This window comes from Pseudorca crassidens, chromosome Y (assembly GCF_039906515.1).
Source record: "Pseudorca crassidens isolate mPseCra1 chromosome Y, mPseCra1.hap1, whole genome shotgun sequence".
NCBI lineage: Eukaryota > Metazoa > Chordata > Mammalia > Artiodactyla > Delphinidae > Pseudorca > Pseudorca crassidens.
The window spans coordinates 17,085,846-17,106,031 of record NC_090318.1 but is presented as its reverse complement, the minus strand read 5'-3'; the positions used below and the strand labels follow the sequence as shown (position 1 = coordinate 17,106,031).

Genomic DNA, 20,186 nt, shown 5'->3' with positions numbered 1-20,186 from the left:
GAAATGATTTATCCCGGAAAGCAGGAAAGAACAGGTGTGCTGGAGAGAGATTTCACCCTCCGCCTCCACTTTGTCCGGCAGGTGGAGGAGTTCGCAGATCGCAGTGATTACCGCAAGATCATGTTGTTTTTCCGGAAGAACCCCTATTTCCAGAATGAGGTGGTTGTTAAGGAGTATCTCATTGAGGTCACTGGTAAGTGACAGCTCACTCGATCGTGGGGGAGGGCAGATGGGGTGAGGTGAACTTGAAACGTGATTTAGGCCCTTGTCCCACGCTCCTTTTCCCACAGGATATAGGGCATCTCATCTCGCTCCAATTCAGTGGCACCGTCGTTTTGAAAAGGAGGTGTATAGCCGCAGGCACAACAACAGCGGCCTTAACTTCTTCAACTGGTTCTCTGACCACAACTGTGTAGGATCTAGCAGGATTGCTGAGGTGGGGTGCCTCTGGGCCTCCTCAGCAATGGCGATGTTGTTCGGCTGGTCGGGGGGAGGGGTGTGGGCCTGGCCTGGCCTGTCCCGACCGGGCCCCTTTCCCCTACCAGATCATCGGCGAGGACCTGTGGCCCAATCCCCTGCGCTACTACCCGAGGGAGAAAGGCCCCACCGGGACAGGTCACCGAGAGGAGGACAGGTGGGTAAGGAGCCCAGGGGCTGGGCGCTGAAACGAGTAAGCTGGGTCGTTTATTTCACTCATGGAGGAGTTGAGGCTCAGAGGCATACAGTGACACCAGGGCGTGAGGGCGTCAGGGTGCGACAGCACGTCTGGAAAACTGCAGTGCAGGACTGGTTCTGACTAGGGAAGCTTTAGGCGAGTGAAGCAGCATGAGAGTCAAAGTCACTGAGATTCAAAGGTGCACGTCTCTGAACTGTCATTCCATGGCCATCAGCCCCACGCTCAGGCCTCCTGTACCGCCCCCTTAAATTTGGGCTTGCCTTTGGGCTTGCCTCAGGTTTCCCCCACCACCCCGTTTCCACAAAGGTGTGTGAGTCCCCTTTGTGCAAAGCCTTACCCCGCTGTCCCATCATTTTTTTCTGTTTTGATCATCACCGTCATCTTTTACTTTTCTTATGCATCTCCTTCACCTGCCATGGCTATTGTGAGAACAGTGGCCGTTTTGCGTCGATCGTGAAGAAAAGTTTCTAATATGCGGTTGGAGGAAATGTAAGAGATCACAGGGGATGTGACTCTGTCTCCTGGGCAGGGCCTTAAAAAGTTAAAGCGGTCTTTAGCGTCGTTCAGAGAGGTTGGGTTATTATGTGTGTGCCTGTGTGTGTTTTCAAAGGCACTCCCGATCTTGAGATGCGTGTGATGGAGCATCACCCTTGACCTAAGAAGCTGCTTTGGGTGAAGGCGAACGGTCAACGTGGTTGTCGTGCACACAAAGAAACGAAGAGAGATCTGGTGGTGAGACGTACAGAGAGGGAGACACCAGTAAACCTGGAATAAAACCGGAAGATAAATAAGCAGCATCAGTTGTATGTGTTTGTGTGGTGTTTGTGCAGGGGCTCAGGGTAGACACATCAGCCCCAGGCAGGCTTCTCAGTTTGCTGCCTGGGAATTACCAGGCCATGGAGAGTTGTAGAGGTGGGGGGAAATCATACTTTGGGATTGCATCAGAGAATGCAGTTCTGCCTGTGGGATGGGGGTTGGGGAGGAAGGAGAAATAAGAGAAGGACTGGTTAACTGGGGCCTGTCATTTTTCCAAGGGAAATGCGGAAGTTCAAGGAAAGGGCCTGGTGAGCAAGGGCCTGAGATTGAAATGCTGGAAGTTAATTTTGTTGGATAGTGGTCCTCCATGTATCCTTCCTGTTGCATATCATCAGACACTTTAATGGGATACAATGGGGGGAAGCCTTAGCATTTAATTCACTGTTGGACCGGATGCCCTTCTAGTGCATATGAACACAGGGTCTTTTGCTGAGACAATTAGCCCCTCAGGGCTAGGGTTCCAGACAACATCTCAGGACATGGGGGTATAAGGTGTATGGAGGACATCTGGGGAGGTGAGGGAGACACGGGTGGGAAGGCAGTGAGGATGTTAGTGTGCTCTGGCAAAGGTGACCAGGGGAAAAGGTAAGTTTGCTGGGAAACGGCTAAGCAAACAAAAACGGAGTCCCTCACATCTGAGTGAGCTCACGTGAACTCTGTTCTTTTTTCCGGGGGACTCAGTTTGGGTACAAAAGGGCACACGGGGAGAGGGGAGAGGTGGGGGGAGTGGGGAGTTGGGGATGTTAAACAGGCAAGTGCCAGGCCACCCAGCTGTGTGCTCTCTGTCCCGTGACGGCACAGTGGTTAATATCCCTATTTTCAGACAGGCTTAAGCCCTCTGCCCAAGGCCCGCTTCAGGCCAGGTCCCCAGAAAGTAAACATTTTTCTCATGAACAGTCTGGTAGAGGTGTCCCATCCTCGCTGAATGGCTGGGCACACCGTGTTTCAACCACAAAGGCACTGTCCTTCTTCTGGGGCCTTGCCAGCAGTCTGTGCCCCTGAGGCCAATGGGAAGACCTAGAGCATACCGAGCTCACCCAGGAAGTGGTGAGCACTTCGGGTGCTCCTTGCCAAGTGGCTGGCTGCTTCCCAGAAGCACGTCTGTCTCTGGACCAGGCAAAGGACAGACTCTGCCACAAACGGAGCAGGGAATGTTCAATGTTTGTCCCCCCAGTGTTCTTCTCTCTTCCCAGATACAGCGGCTCCAGCACAGGCGTCCCTGAGGGTGGCATATTGACAGTACCATTTCCGTCCCGCATGTTGAGCTCTTGCTCAACGACTTTTGGTAGAAGAGCCTTCTCCCAAAAGCCCCAGCTCTTTCCAGGACGAGGGTTTGACAATCAAAGTTCATGGAGTCACGGATGTCCCCTTCAGAGTGCACTGAGTTAGATCGCCTGCTCAGTGTCAGGTTTTGTATTTGAACATCTACATCCCAGCTATGCCCCTTCTACAGTGGAGACATCCGAAGGTCTAGAAGGCGAGGCTTGGCCTTTGCCCGCTGCTGTCCCCACAACCACCCCACAGACACTGTGGAAACAGGTCTTCTCAGCTTCTCGCACTGTACACCTCAAGGAACCCTTGGGGCTTCCACATGCTGGTCCCTGTCTTTCCTGGTGCTGGTAAAAATAAACTATGCTCTGATAACCCTGCAGTGGGAGTGGGACAGCATACTGGTGCGTGGTCTTAGGCAACCTCAGACGGGGCTTGTTCTAAGGACTCCAGGATATTTATCCACATCCAGAACATTTAGTAAGGTCTTGCAAAGGACTTAATCACCAAAGCAAAGGTTGGGACAGGCTCCCCCAACTCCTAACATCTCCTGCCAGTGCTTAGGTACCAAGGCTATGCTTAGGCCTGACCTGTCCTGGAGTGAAGCTGGGCAGACGTTCATGGATCAGGTAGCGGAACCGTAAACTGTGGACGGTTGACTTGATTGTCATTCTCTGGAGACTTGGCATGATGTGTGCCCCAGAGGCTATAGCTTACTGAGTTTCCTCCTGGGCTACAGAGCTTTAGACGTAGGTGTGACCCGGTCTCTTAAGGGCTTTTTCACGTGGGGCCTAATATCTAGGTGCGAGTAGATTGAATGCACAGTTGCACACGTTGCCTGAGGTTTTCTTCCGTTGAACTTCAGGGCATGTGAGGCCCAGCAGATTACTGATCAATCTATGAGCATTCTGGCTCAATCACTCTGAGCCACGTTTGCGTGTCCTGGTCTCTGGACATGTTCATGTTTTCCTCTGTCTGAAATGAAGATGGTGTGTCCGTGTTGTGTTTGCCCATGATCTCTCACTCTGAGCGTGAGTTGGTGTTCCTTCCTCTGGCTTTGCCCATGCCTTCGTCTCTCTGATCTTCCACCCATGCCTGTGCCCATATGCACGCCTCTAGTGCCATAGCTGTCGCAGTCTGTTCATGTCCCTGTTTCGATACACGTGCTCTGGGTTGCTGTTACTCACTTACTTATTTGTTAAGGTTTGTGTCTCTGAGTTGGTCTGTGCCTGCGTTCCACCCTTTCCTCCATTCCTGCATCAAATGCTTCCACCACCTTGAACTGGGACTTTTTTGTGAGTTCCGTTGTCTTTGTGAGCAACAAGAAATGCTTTATTGCAGGTGGAGTTAGCAGTGACACACATTTGGAAACAGAGGAATAGGCATGCCCTTGTGGCAAATCACCGACAGACAAGAATATCTTGTGGAGGTGAGAATATCAATTACGGCCCCCAGAGGGTGATGAGGACATTGAGGGAATGCATTTGCCAGGGAAGCTTCCAGGAGGAGAACGTTTGGGGTTGACTTGTTAGTGTTTTGTAAACACTAGTGCAGGAGTGAAGGAAGATGACTCTTATTCCTCCCCATTTTATTCTTGCGTTGGTCATTAAACCGACATTATGTGGGCACAATTTCTTCATGAGTTTTAATGAAGCATCACCCGAACGATAGGAATTGGGGCTAGTCTTCCTGTGAAGAGAAAAGTTGTTAGAGAATCCTTGCCCTCGGTGACCTCCTATGACCCAGGGAGAGGGGGTGCATGAACAAAATACGGGCATACCGAATAGAAACTCGTGGACCAAGCACCTCACCCAGAGGATCAGGTGGTGCTGAAGGAAGGTGAGGGCTTCAGGAAGAGAGAGGTATGAGTAAAGGAAAGTGTGATGTGTAGATTCATGAGTTTTGCCATACCTGAAGAGTGTGAGGGGCATGATTTCTTGAAATACTTGTCCTGCCCCTTTCTCTCCTGTCTCCACCTGGGACTGCAAATACGTAAGCCTTGGATTGCTCAGTGGAGTCTGGCAAATAATCTAGGCTGTTACATTTTCTGCATTATTTTTGTTCTCTTTCTGCTCCTCAGCCAGGATGATTTCAATTAACCTGACTTTAGGTTTTGTGATTCTTCTGCCTGCTCAAACCTTCCTTTGAAGTCTCTACTGAAGGTTTTGATTCACATGCTGTGGTTTTTCAGCCCATTATTCCTATTTGTTTCTGCTTTAAATGTCTCTTTGTTGAGAGTCTCTATTTCGCTAGACCTTGGTCTCCTGGTTTCTTTTAGTTCTTGCTCCATCGTTTCCTTTGTCAGGTGAGCGTAGGTATGACTCTTGATTGAATGTCTGCCTACAGAGTTAAAGTACTTGGTTTCCTCATGCACAGTATCTATTAATTTGCTTATCTGACCTGTGATGGGGCAAATACACACTTGTTTCATTGCATGCCTTGTAAGTGGTGTTGAAAACTGGAGATTTTGAAGTTTGGAATGCAGTAAATGGGGAGGAGGTTTTTCTCCCTCGTATTCATGTGTGGCTGCTGGTTGTAGTTGATCCTTTCCGTTACTGTGCCGAACTATTTTTGGTTAGACGGCTTTCTTTGCCGTGTGCTGTGTAGTCACTGGTGTTTCTGTTCCACTGCGTGGGTGGACACAACCGATTATTATTTTTTTAAACCGCCGGGGTGCTGGGTCAGGGGGTTTGGGGAGGTAGCAAGGAAACACAAATTTCAAAAACCACTCTCCTGGTCTCTGCAGATTACCTTGGGGCTGGGTGCACAGCTTCATCACCGTATACACCATTTTCATTTTCCCAAGTCTTCCCACCCAGTACACCTGGAGACTAAAGATCAGCCAGAGGTGAAAACTTAGGGTCTCCTCAAATCTTTTCTGAGCCAGTGAATGTGTGTGACCTTGTCTAGCAACACGGGGACGGGCAAATTTCTCCTTTACCCCTGTTGAGGTCCTTTTGGCTCTCCTAATAATTATGTGGACACAAGACAGATTAACAGGAAAAACAAACCAATTTAATTCATGTACACAGAGGTCTCAGAAATGGGACCGCCTGAAGTGACCAAAGCCCGCTGAATGTATCTAGTTTTGGACAAATAAATATTTTTATACATTCGACAAAACAAAGAGGCTTGTGCTTGCTTGGGCAAGCAGCCTAATGAAGAAGTGTCAGCGTTTGTTTATCCAGCTTTCTTAGCCTTGAATTTCCTAACTGCAGTGACCAGGATGCTTTCTAGCCTCCTGCCATAGGGAGGATACCGTCACATGGATTTAGTTCGCACTTTGGGGGAAGGCAGGGGGCCAGAGTATTTTTGTTGTGGTTTTCAATCATTTCCCCTCACTGACCGTTTCCCTGGTAGCCTCCGTTCAAAATAATCAACGTGCCGGTGAGGCATATCTTGGGCGGCCCGCTCTGAGCCCCAAGGATTCCCTCCTCTGCAACTTCCCTTGATGTTTCACAAAGAAAAGGCTAAGGTGATGGCCGTGGAGAGCAAAACTGGGTGAGTAGCTCAGTGCTAAGAGATCTGCAAAGGGAGAAAAGAACATAGGTTAGAATGAGGATGAAGAAAAACAGAAAAGAACAAATCAAATCAAAGTACATTTCCCCAAACCCTACCGAAACAGTTCCCCAGTCCCGGGAAGACATCAGTCCAATAAAACGGCTTTGCTTCATTTATGTGACGAAAGCATTTCCTTCACTTTTAGTAAGTTGGAGACTATTTTTCCCATTTGATTTACGTAGAAGCAGCATTTTCCACTGATGATTGCATAAGCTCATCCTCGCCGAGCAGTCAGGATGTCCAGAGCAAGTCCATTTTGGAGCACCACTGATGCTAGGCTGTTAACTTCTGACTGAAGTATTTTCACACTTTGCATAGGGGAACTGAACTCTTGTTCCACTACCATGGAGAGTTAAGATGGCTGTTCTAATTCATAACCTCCATAGCTTGGGAATAAGATCCTGAACAATGAAAAGAAGTTGGAGTTGTGATACCCAATGGATTGTCTATGACTTCCCTGCTGGCACCTTTATGGGACACAGTTTTATGAACAAAGGAGCCCAGGTTTGTAATTTGGCTGCATTTAGGGTGGAGTATTTGGTGACAGAAGGAGCCAGGTATCCAAGTCCCCATTGTCCTGACCGGTTAGGTGGACACCCTTTATATACTTTGCTGCCACCCAACATAAAAAGACCAGTGTGGTTTGCAGACAAGGTTACAACTGAGGCTCGGGCTTCGGAGGGCAGGTCCCAGGGAGAGGACTGGGGTTGGCTGCGTGAACACAGCCTGAAGGGGGCTAGTGCGCCACAGCTAGCCGGGAGGGAGTCCAGGGAAAAGTCTGGAGCTGCCGAAGAGGCAAGAGACCATTGTTTTGGGGTGCGCGAGGAGAGGGGATTCAGAGCAACGCCGAAACGAGCTTCAGAGACGGGCGCGAGACGCAGCTGTCGGTGAGGACAGAGACGGGCGTGAGACGCTAAGGCTGCTGCTGCCGCCACCAAGGAGCCTGTGTGCGAGCACAGGTCACGATCCACACCTCCCCTCCCGGGAGTCTGTGCAGCCCATCACTGCCAGGGTGCCGGGATCCAGGGACAACTTCCCCGGGAGAACGCACGGGGGGCGCGCCTCAGGCTGGTGCAACGTCACGCCGGCCTCTGCCTCCGCAGGCTCGCCCCGCATCCGTACCCCTCCCTCTCCCCACTGGCCTGAGCGAGCCAGAGCCCCCGAATCAGCTGCTCCTTTAACCCCGTCCTGCCTGAGGGAAGAACAGGCGCCAGAGGGCGACCTACATGCAGATGCAGGGCCAAAGCTGAACCCCAGGAGCTGTGCAAACAAAGAAGAGAAAGGGAAGTCTCTCCCCGAAGCCTCAGGAGTAGAGGATTAAAGCTCCACAGTCAACTTGATGTACCTGCATCTGTGGAATACCTGAATAGACAATGAGTCATCCCAAAATTGAGGCGGTGGACTTTGGGAGCAACTGTAGACTTGGGGTGTGCTGTATGCGACTACTAGTTTATGATTTTTATGTGTATCCTAGTACAGTTTTAGCCCTTGGTATCATTGGTGGATTTGTTTATTGGTTTGGTTGCTCTCTTCTTTTTTTCCGTGTATTACGTTTTTATTATTTTTAATTTTTTTATTTTAATAATATTTTTAATTTTTTATTTTAATAACTCTAATATATTTTATTTATATTTTCTTTCTTCTTTTTGTCCCTTTTCTTCTTTTGAGCCGTGTGGCTGGCAGGGTCTTGGTGCCCCAGCCAAGTGTCAGGCCTGAGCCTCTGAGGTGGGAGGGCCGAGTTCAAAACATTGGACCTCCAGCGACCACCCGGCCCCATGTAATATCAATCAGTGAGAGCTCTCCCAGAGATCTCTGACTCCCTGCTAAGACCCAGCTCCACTCAACGAGCAGCAAGCTCCAGGGCTGGACGCCCCATGCCAAACAACTAGCAAGATAGGACCACAACCCCACCCATTAGCAGAGAGGCGGCCTAAAATCATAATAAGTTCACAGACACCTCAAAACACACCACCAGATGCGGCCCCGCCCACCAGAAAGACAAGATCCAGCCTCATCCACCAGAACACAGGCACCAGTCCCTCCACTGCGAAGCCTACACAACCCACTGAACCAACCTTACCCACTGGGGGCAGACACCAGAAGCAATGGGAACTATGAACCTGCAGCCTGAGAAAAGGAGACCCCAAACACAGTAAGATAAGCAAAATGAGAAGACAGAGACATACACAGCAGATGAAGGAGCAAAGTAAAACCCCACCAGACCAAACAAATGAGGAGGGAATAGGCAGTCAACGTGACAAAGAACTCAGAGGAATGACAGTAAAGACGATCCGAGATCTTGGAAATAGAATGGAGAAAATACAAGAAACCTTTAACAAGGACCTAGGAGAACTAAAGTGCAAGCAAACAATGATGAACAACACAATAAATGAAACTGAAAATTCTCTAGAAGGAATCAATAGCAGAATAACTGAGGCAGAAGAACGGAGAAGTGACCTGGAAGATAAAATAGTGGAAATAACTGCCACAGAGCAGAATAAAGAAAAAAGAATGAAAAGAATTGAGGACAGTCTCAGAGACCTGGGACAACATTAAACGCACCAACATTCGCATTATACGGGTCCCAGAACAAGCAGAGAAAAAGAAAGGGACTGAGAAAATATTTGAAGAGATTATAGTTGAAAACGTCCCTAATATGGGAAAGGAAATAGTCAAGTCCAGGGAGCGCAGAGAGTCCCAGATAGGATAAATCCAAGGAGAAAAAACGCCAAGACACATATTAATCAAACTATCAAAAAAGAAATACAAAGAAAAAAATATTAAAACAGCAAGGGAAAAGCAGCAAATAACATACAAGGGAATCCCTTTCAGGTTAACAGCTGACCTTTCAGCAGAAACTCTGCAAGGCAGAAGGGAGTGGCAGGACATATTTAAAGTGATGAAAGGGAAAAACTACAATCGAGATTACTCTACCCAGCAAGGATCTCATTCGATTCGACAGAGAAATTAAAACCTTTATAGACAAGCAAAAGCTAAGAGAATTCAGCACCGCCAAACCAGCTTTACAACGAATGATAAAGGAACTTCTCTAGGCAGGAAACACAAGAGAAGGAAAAGACCTACAATAACAAACCCAAAACAATTAAGAAAATGGTAACAGGAACACACACATCGTAAGTACCTTAAATGTAAATGGATTAAATGCTCTAATCAAAAGACATAGACTGGCTGAATGGATACGAGAACAAGACCCGTATATAAGCTGTCCTTACAAGAGGCCCGCTTCAGACCTAGGGACACAGACAGACTGAAAGTGAGGGGATGGAAAAAGATATTCCACGCAAATGGAAAGCAAAAGAAAGCTGGAGTAGGAATTCTCATGTCACACAAAATAGACTTTAAAATAAAGACTATTTTTCTTTCAGTAAAGTTACATGTACCTTTATTATATTAATATATACACTACCAAATGTAAAATAAAGACGATTGCCAGAGACAAAGAAGAACACTACCTAGTGATCAATCCAAGAGGAAGATATAACAGTTGTAAATATTTACGCACCCAACATAGGAGCCCCTCAAAACCTAAGGCAAACATTAACAGCCATGAAAGGGGAAATTGACAGTAACAGAGGACAGGCATCTGTGTTCCTCCCAATCCCCCTAGTCTGTTCTAATGGCAGGTAACTAAGATCACTGGGGCACAAGACCATCTGATTTAGAACATTTAGGAGGCTCCTTTTGTCTCTATTAAGGATCTTTACCAGCGTGCACCTCTGAAAAAGGAATTTTTTTAGGCAGAAAACACTCATTGGAAATACAGTTCACCCAGTTGGCCTATTATATGCTATAGTATTTTCTTACACGGAAACAGGCAAAGAGTACCTGAAATCACCTGAAATGCTCACCAAGCAATAAAATAAGACTTCCACTATCTTTCTGATTGAAACTTTGTATTTTCGTAAAACTGTACAGCCCACGAGACCTGTGAGGACAAATACAAACTATGAATAACGGGCTTAATTCTCCTCCATTATATAATAAGGAGAGAGGTTTCCACCTCTGCCTTTTGCTCAGAGCAATTATTTTAGAAAACTTGTCGTTAAGTACTCTCTCCTCGTTTTGAAATGTGTATGAATCTTTCGGATGGGACTTTTCTCAGCTTTGTGACCCAGAAGTGTCCTTCTCAAGGACCTGGGGACTATCTCTTTGAAACAAAACCAGGAAGGGAGAGGGAGCCCATCTCCCAGGCTCTGTGGGAGGTGAGGGGCTGAGCTTCTGTAGGCTCCTGGCCCCAACCTGCAAACCTACCTCTCGTCACAAAGACAGGAGCGGTTCGTCTTTCCTCTGAACGAAGCTGATTAGCTACCACAGACGGTCCCTGCAATTCGCAGGTCAACTCAGGATGGCTGTGTATGTGTATAGTACACGCTGCTGCCAGGTCTTGCTGAGGCCTAGTCAGTGCTCATCTTGAGAACATTCACAGAAGGAGCTCTAGCTGCCTGACCACATAAAAGGGTGAGATTTTCCTTCTGTCTTTGCCTCTTTTGGCGAATTCCCTGTGGTGTGCACCACATTCTGATTTAACGCTTATCTGATGATAAAACTGCTGTCTTTCTCTTCTGCTTTGTGGAGAGGTTTGCTGGGGGTTGGGAGGAGATTTGCGTTTTAAGTATATTTCCCAAATGAACCTCAAATCCTTTGTGGAATAGGTGAAATACAGAAACATAAGCTACTATATACATAAGCACTGACTATACCTACGTACACTCAGGTATTCTTTGTAAGAGTCAAAATCATATTTATTGCTAATTTCATTTTTATCTACTGCAGTGAAAACTACGTTAAATTTTTATAACATATGCTATTCATTAAATTCCCACCGGCTATATCATCTATTCTCTAGGCTACAAAAAAATTCTATGGTAATTTATTGACAAATAAAAGTGTGGAGCAAATGTATTACGTATTTGACACTAATGGAACTATTATTCCCTGTTCATCACACAAACGCATCCCAGGAACTCCACCATCTGATTTCTAGGGTTTCCAGGAGCTTATCCTGGTTAATTACGTTCACAAATTGTGCTTCCATCTGTGCCTTTAATATAGATTTAGGAAAAAATAGCTCTATTATAAATCATCAGGGGCTTCCCTGGTGGCGCAGTGGTTGGGAGTCTGCCTGCCGATGCAGGGGACGCAGGTTCGTGCCCCAGTCCGGGAGGATTCCACATGCCGCGGAGCAGCTGGGCCCATGAGCCATGGCCGCTGAGCCCGCGCGTCTGGGGCCTGTGCTCCGCAATGGGAGAGGCCACAACAGTGAGAGGCCCGCGTACCGCAAAAAAAAAAAAACAACTTCAAAACATGGCTTCTTATTTTCTTTGAGTAAAATGCTACGAGCGGGGCCTCCGTGGTGGCGCAGTGGTTGAGAGTCCGCATGCCGATGCAGGGGACGCGGGTTCGTGCCCCGGTCTGGGAAGATCCCACATGCCGCGGGGCGGCTGGGCCCGTGAGCCATGGCCACTGAGACTGTGCGTCCGGAGCCTGTGCCCCGCAACGGGAGAAGCCACAACAGCGAGAGGCCCGCGTACTGCAAACAAACAAACAAAAATGCTACGAGCAAAGGAGAAATACCTTCAAAATGATGGAGTTAATTCATCCATTTGTTCCCTTATTTTAAAATATGTATAAAGGTTACTAGGCATTAGGAATAACAAGAGGAAATGTCTCCTGTCCTCAGAGTGAGCACAGTTCCTTGGGGGCAAAGGCAACCTCTAAAGCGTCAACTAAAATTGATGTGATCTATGGGAAGTAGAGGAAGAAACCAGCCTGGTTCCGTGAGGGAAGCCTGTGCAATTTCAGATGGAATAATTTTGAAGTGACCCTAACAGTATGAAGTGGTTTTACTTGAATAAAAGAGAGGGACGACCCTCTCTATTAACATTCTATTTTTACAATACCAACAGAAATGTAAACTAGGTTATTTCTAGTACTGCTCTGACAGACAGTCTTATTCTGAGGGTTCCATATTGACTTGCGCTTCAACTCCTGTCTTCAAGGCTCTCTGGGGAGGGGGCGTGCTCACCGTGCCCGGGGGATGCCCCCAGATGCGGGACCACCCGGCTCTTCCATCTTCCTTGGGAAAGCCTGGCCTTCACCCCAGAATCCCACACTGTTCAGAGACTTTGTGCTCATTAACTTCTTAATCTGGTCCATTCTAATAACGCAAAGCAGTTTTACTTAATTATTATTCTGAAAGTCCAGTTAAGAATTTAATCATTTCTAAGCAAATCACTTAAATACTAGTGGGACTAACCATGGTGCAGCACTTAACGAATTACTTGGTCTCTCTGTAGGAATATTATTTAGTCAGAATTGGACATCTCCTTTCTCTCAGCCAGCCCTCCTCTTAAACAACAATGGTTTTAAAATTCCAATTTTATGATGTAGTTTACCACTCTGCACTGGCATTATAAGAGGTATTTTCTAAATTAAGTGTCTGAGGTCTTTTCCATGCCTCTCAACTCGGAGACTCAGAGTTAGAGCTTATGGGTAGATGTAAGATTGTATACTGGATATTTCGGAGAGACAGTCCTCCAAGATTTCTACTAAAGTGTACCTGTTTCTTTGGACAACTGGAATTGCCCTCCTCTACTTCTGATAAGTACTACACCCTATTAATTTTATATATTTAAACATTTTCTTCCTCCTATACTGAGTGTTAGCTGGAAGGTAGGAAACTCGCTCCTGATTTAGGAAAAGGAGACATTCTAGTCCTATTCAGTGCTCTATAACATGTCCTAAAATTTCCATCTCTGTATCTATCTGCCTCTCTAAATACCTACCTATTTTTTTCCTTTTCCTCCTTCTTCTCCTCTTCCTCCTTCTTGTCTCTTTCTCTGTCTCTGTCTTTGTCTCTATCTCTCTCTCTCTCTCACAAACACACACACACACACACACACACACTCCTCATGTATATCTGGGGAAGATGCTGATGAGATTGCTATTCTTTACAATCCCTAAGTCTGTAGAGATGTCAATCTTTAAAAGACAGTGTGCGATCTCTCCTTTGAGAACCTGATACCCTTCTGGGAAAGCAGTATACTTGCTGCTTAGCGGTGATGAGATGTCCCAGGAGCTACTAAAACCTGACTCCTGTGTTTTTTCTTGAGAAATTTAATCATCAACACAATTGCTAATTCAAACCCTGTAAGTTGTCCTTCATTTTATGTTACAGGAATGTTCAAAGCCAATAAATTGAAGTCGCAGGTGCTCCACTCTCAGAGTTATTAAACATGAAAACTCTTTTATGTCCCTGAAGAGTCTGCTGAATTCATTGTACTAAGTACTTGCTTGCATTCCTGGAAATGAAGGGCAAAATTGTATCAATTGGTGCGTGTGGATTTGTGTGTCCAAGTCCATTTATCTGGTAGAAAACTGATCCTGTCTTTATTTAAAGTCTTAATATCTTGTTCATCATGTATTCTGCATCACTTCTGAGTTTTTAAAATAGTGCATTAAATATTATTCACCTCGATTACTGAATTTTTTTGGTGCACCCCTAAATTCTGTATCCAATGTAACAGCCTCACTTGCCACCCTGTCCCAGTCCGGCAGGACAACCTGACGTTAGTTTAAGTTCTGAAGTGATTGAGGACTTCACTCTTGCTTTTCTTTTGCTTTGTTTTTTTACATAGTAAGTAGTGTTAAGGGTATGAACACGATAAATCACCATTAACAGAGAAATATTGATAAGAGACATAAAATGTGTCCTTGCTTTTATGTGCAAAATATCCAAACCCTGGATGGGTATATTCTGGTCCATCTCAGTTTTCTGGTGTACATTTAAGTTTAACCACGTTAAAAATACTGATAAAAAGTAGCAAGTTGTGATAAAATACAAATGAAGTGAGTCAATGCATTAAGGGCATATTCCAGCTTTATCGCACTCTATCCACATGATCCCAACGCCTTTAAGCCTCAGCCATGCCATCCCCTTGTGGGGACAATACATATCAATTTTGTGAAGAAGGTTTTCATCCACGATAAAATAAAAGCAAGCGTAATGAGGTAGGAAGTGTGGACTAGGTTATATTTAAGAAGAGAATATGAGTACATTACAATCTGTGATGTACAAAGTTCTATAGGTATTAGTCATTAGTTTTTCAGTTTTCACACCAGAGGTAAAACCTGGAGGCGGCGGCTGTGCCCCCGACAGGAGTGTGGCGTGTGGACTCTACTCTCTGAATTACTCCAAGCCCACTCAGCCTGGTCACCCAAGGATCCCCGCATGAGACCACCTGCTTACTTTTTGTTTCTTGTCTCCATGGCTCAGTGCTTTACTGCCAGAGAGACATGGGATTCCTCCTTTTCTTTTTCTGCTTCACGGAGACAATTGCCAGTGACAGAAACCCAGGAAAACTTAGCACAAAGCACAAAACCGAGTCTAAAACTCCCAGAGGGGAACTTTCTAAAAGGCCATTAAGTTTCCTAAATGATAACGTAAGTGTGAAAAACCTCATAGGTTGGTGCTTTCCGTTTCCTGACATGTAAAAATGGTAATAATCATCACAGCCAGTGAACGACACTGACAAATGACACTCCTATAGTCTCTCTTAGTTCTAAGCTCATTCACATGTGTCGTTTCATCTTTGTCCTCGCAAGGAACTTGTCAGATTTCCATCTCAACGTCCTCATGCGAGTGAGGATAATGTCAAAAAACTTACAGAGAGACTGTGACTTACTCGAGATCACCAAAAAGAAATCTGAATTTAAGGTTCCTGTATCTTAGTCCTCTTCTATTGCAACCACGCCTCGCTGTTTTACTTAAAATTACGTTCATTTAAGTAACTGCTTCAGTAAAATGAAATGATACAAGACTAGGAACCTTTGTAGGCCAGGTTACACAGTGCTCTAAACACTTAACCTACGTTATGGTTTGGTCTGACCATTACAAATTCCGTACACTGCGGGCATCGTTCTGGAGGTGTAACTTACACACAGCTTACATTAGCGTCAGGGGTACACGGTAATGCCTCGACGTCGGTATACACTGTGAAATCACCACCAGAATAAGCCTAGTTAAAGTCTGTCACGACACACAGGTGCACTTTTCTTCCTGCACTGAGACCGTGTTTCATTCAGTGTTACTGAGAAGTAACTGACGTCCGCCACTGCGTTAAGTCTAGGGTGTGCGCAGCACATGGTTTGATTTAATGGTGAGAACCGCCCCGTACAGTTCCAAGACTACGCAGCACAGTATTGCTAGCCGTGGTCACTGTGCGGGACATCACATCCCAGGGCTTATTTCTGTCACAACTAGAAGTTTGCACCTTCCGACCCCTTTTCCCCTATCTCCTCCACGCCCCGCCCCCACCTCTGGCGACCACCACTCCGTTCTCTGCATCTAGGAGCTGGTTTTCTGTCTGTCTGTGGCCTGGATCCCACGGAGAAGAGAGGCCGTGTGCTGTTTGTCTTCGTCTGGCTACTTTCACTCACCCTACGGCCCTCCAGGTCCATCCGCCGTCACACATGGCGGCACGCCCTCCTTTTTCACGGCTGAGTGGCACCCATCGTGCGCGCGTGAGCGCCCCTCTTCTGTATCCGCTCTCCGCTCACAGACCCGCAGGGGCCCCCGCCGCGCCTACTGCGAAGAGCGCTGGGGTGAATGCGCCGCTGCAGACACCTGGCTGAGTCGGTGCTGACCCTGAGGGTTTGCCCAGCCCCGTCAGTGGCCCCAGGGGCACGGTCTCGTGAGCACCAGACTCCGGCTGACCCTCAGGCGGAAGCTCTGCACGGAGGCAAATGTAGGCAGTCCTGTGGGACCTCAAGCCTCAGCCCGTTTGGCCACCAGGGCCCGGCCGTGTCCCCCGGTGGCAGTTAAAACTGGGGCCACAGCCACTGACGTAAATCCGGGGTCACCGACGTAAATCCGGGGGTCAGCGACGAAAATCCAGGTTCAGCGATGTAAACCCGCGGTCAGCCACATAAATCCGGGGCCTCAGACATAAAACCGGGGTCAATGACGTAAATCCGGGGGTCACTGACATAAAACTGAGGTCACTGACGTAAAACCGGGCCCCCAGAGGTAAAGCCGGGGCCTCAGCCGTAAAGCCGGCGCCACGGACGTAAAACTGGGGTCACTGACGTAAAACGGGGCCTCAGACGTAAAACCAGGGCCTCAGACGTGAAGCCAGGGCTGCAGACGCCTGTCAAGCCCAGGTGGAGTCCCTGGTGCGCTGGGCGGCGCGGGGGCCACGGGAGGCGCGGCTCTGAGTCCGAGGACACCAGGCCGCCCTGTGCGCCTCAGGCCACAGCCCTGCCCCTCCGGCGTCTCCGGGTCCCCATCGCCACGCAGCAGCCAGGCGGTGAGTACCCGGGCCTCTGAGAGCGGCTTCCGGGGGCCTTGTGGGCCCGGCCCTGGCGGTTCTCAGAGCCAGGGGTTCCGGGGCTGCACGCGGGAGGAGGTCTTAGAAGTCGGGGTGCCGCGTGTGGGGTTCCAACCCAGCTCTTCAGGGAGCAGCCCAGGGTTATGGCGAGCCCGCGTCCCAGAGTAGGCATCGCTCAGCCGGGTTTCGAGGGTTTTCAGAGGAAGTGGTTCCAAGTGTAGCTGTAGATCCCGTATTTGCGGGGTGCAGGGGAGCGAGTTCAGCATCCTCCTCGGTCCCCATCCTGAACGTGAACCCTGTGGTTCTCATTTACCCGATATTACAGATCAGGAAACCGAAGCCCAGAGAAATTCCGATTTTCGCTCGTAGTCACTCACGGTGAACAGGGACCCGTGGACTCAAGAGTCAGGCAGCCCAGGACCCCATGCCATCCTGCCTCCCAGGAAGCTGCGCAGACACTCACTGCTTCGATGCAGTGCGACTGCATTCCTGCTCATGCACCGGTCTGCACAGGGGCTCGCGCAAAAACCACAGACTGGGTGGGCGGTTTCCAGGCCAGAGGCGTGTTTCCTCGTAGTTCTGGGAGCTGGAAAGCTACGATGGAGGTGTTGGCTATTGTGGCTCGTGATGAGGGGCCCCTTCCTGGCTTGTAGGTGGGTGACTGCCTGCCTACTGCTCACGCGGCCTTTTCCAAGCGCAGAAGAACGGAGAGAGGGGTGTCTCTCCTCCGCCTCTTACCGTCTTAGGGCCCCACCCTTACGAGTTCCTTTAATCATAATCACCTCCTACGAGCCCTGTCTTCAGACACTGCTGCCTTGGGTGTTAGGGCTGCAACATAAGAGTTTTCGGGGGACACAGTTCCGTCCAGGGCATATTAGCAAGCACAAAAATAAATGATTACTAGATGTTTGGAACCCTTTGCAATTCTGTGCCTTATGTTTCTGAGGGGCTGCACTGTCTTCCTTTCCGTATTGCATATTAATTTCTCATTGCTTCTGTAACAAACTACCACAAATTCGGTGGCTTAAAACAACGTAAATGTATTATCCTGCAGTTTTAGGGATCAGAGGTCTGGAGTCAAGGTGTTGGCAGGACTTTGTTCCCTCAGGAAGCTTCAGAGAGCGTGCGCTTCCTTGCCTTTTCCGGCTTCTGGAGCCGCCCTGCATTCCTTATCCCGTGGCCCCTTGCCCCACGCAGTGTCTTCCGCACACTGCGTCTCTCGGACAGTCCTCTTCTGTAGTCGGATCTCCCTTTGCCCTGAAGGACAGTTGCCATTCTGCTGGGTCTGCCTGGCTAATCCAGGGCTCTGCCATCTCAATATCCTTAACTTAGTCACATCTTCACTTTTACCACGTAACATAATGTATTCACCGGTTCCAGGGATTTGGATGTCCGTGTCTTTGGGGGGCCATTACTTCGCCTGCCACGTGGTGAGTACTACATTGAAGCAAACTGCTTTCTAATATCATTATGCTATGCTAATCAATAAATTACTAACTTAATATTCTAAAGTTAGAGTCACATATGTTTCAGCTTACTAAAGTGGCAAATGGTAGGCACACCTTGGAAGACACACTTACAAGGAGATATTCCAGTTTCTCATATAATTAGCCTATTTTCCTTGGAAATCAAATCAGGACTTGCCAGTTGTTGAAATGGGCTATCACCAGAATCATTTACTTTCTCAATAATTTAAAAGTATGTGGTGAACTAACATGTGCTTAAAGATCCTGAGTCTGAGTAAACAATTTGTTAAGATCCCTTCTAAAATTCTTCTCATGGCTTCCCGAGGATACAGATAGATGGTCAGTTATTTTCTGCAGCATTTCTCCTCTGATATGGGATATACTTGGGAAGCATCTCTTAGGGTTAATGTTGAAAGTGTTGCTTATTTATTCTAAGTATTCTGCACCTATTTCTAACAAAACACTTTCCTTTGAATTCTGTGTCAGTTTTATCTTCTTCAGTGTACTTGAAAATTGCCAGGTAAGTCCAGCAACTTCATCAGCCTTCATCCTCCTCCTTAAGAGTAACGAAAGGAAGGATTCTTACTTAATTTGGGGAGTACCCTTCGGGGAATTTCATTGGCTAGGTTATTATGTAAGTGGATGAAAGATATTACATGAAGATTGGCCATTGCCCAACTGGAGGAAAGAAAAGAGTTCATTGTAAGCCTGCCTTAAGGCCTTCACAAGAAAACTACTAGGTACCTATAACCATAGAGAGTGAGTCATGTCAGAGAATCTCATAGCTGAGATTCGCTTGTTTGTTTGTTTGTTTTCCTTGAAATCTGCACTCCCTGCCCGCAGAGGGAAGTCTGTACTTGTCGGTGAGGCATCAGGGTCGTTCTCAGTAGGTTTTCAAAATATATTGGATTTAGGAGCCGAATCACTTGCCTCCTCCCCATGCCCCCAGCACGCCTCACCCCTGCTCCAGAGTCTTCTCGGTGCCTTCCTGATATTCAGCACTTAGCCCCTCTCTTGATTTTTAGGAAAACTCTGGGTTAGTTCTAAACCCCAAATGTTTAAACCGAGCCTCCTCCGTCTAGCTCACCCCCAGACATCCTACAGATGGTTTGGTTTTGCTTTTGGTCCCAAGTCTGTGGTCCTTGGACACGTGCTCTTGGTGACCAGTTATCTGGTCCTTCATGTTTCAAGCTCCATTAATATCTCATTTGCAGAAAGCGCCATTCATAACTAGGTGTCATAAATGATTAACTCCAACAGATAGTCATGGCTATCTGATACATACATAATTTTTTTTTAACATCCTGAATCTCATTCTGATGAAGTACAGTAAATAATTCAGGTCCCATGGTCGAACGTTGAGAGTGAGGTCAGTTAGATGAATGAAGCTTGAAGATAAATACAATTCCATTAACAGAAGTTTATAATAATGATTTATCTAAACGTCTATTTGAAACGAAACAAAAAGCACTTGGGGTGGTGTCAGCAGAAAGTGCATATAGAATCGCAAAGTCAGTTCTGGGCCCCTCGTCTCTTAAACACGTGCAGCCCGTCGACAGAAGCAGGAATGTAGAGATATCCACGTTCCTTTCTCGATCCTACTCTGAAGTCAGCAGGGTGGGATGCATGGCAGAAATTTTGAGGATGCTTTAAATGTTGAGTAATCTCCGTACATCTCATGTCTTCTTGGTCTTTGTCATTTGTTCTCAAAATGACAACATTTGTTCTCATTTGCACCAAAATACGTAATTCTGGTAAATTGTGATGTACAGTTGATGCTCGTTAAGCACCATAGGATTGATTGTAGGGTTACAAATCAGTTTTGGATTAGGCAAATTCCTATACAGGGATTCTGCAGGTAGTGAGCATCAGCTGTGATTGGTGAATCTCTATGACCACGTTTTCTCTTTGCTCTTGTGTGTGCTTATACGCTCATTTATATGAGGGTTTATCATTGACTATTAGGGAATGATAACGGTGCTGAAAAACATGGATGTGGAACTTGGAAGGCATCCACATGACACAAGAAGTCATTCAGACCCAACTATT

The 20,186-nt window shown here is 47.2% G+C and overlaps 1 protein-coding gene across 1 annotated transcript in view; it reads left to right on the top strand.

The window, feature by feature from the left end:
* The window catches only part of LOC137217888 (testis-specific Y-encoded protein 2-like), a 97,895-nt gene that overhangs the window by 1,219 nt on the left and 76,490 nt on the right, over window positions 1–20,186 (top strand). Inside the window, exons 3-5 of the mRNA XM_067724888.1 lie at window positions 82–193; window positions 291–436; window positions 546–638. Of these exons, the coding sequence (XP_067580989.1) occupies window positions 82–193; window positions 291–436; window positions 546–638 (351 nt within the window). The remainder of the gene's footprint in view (window positions 1–81; window positions 194–290; window positions 437–545; window positions 639–20,186) is intronic.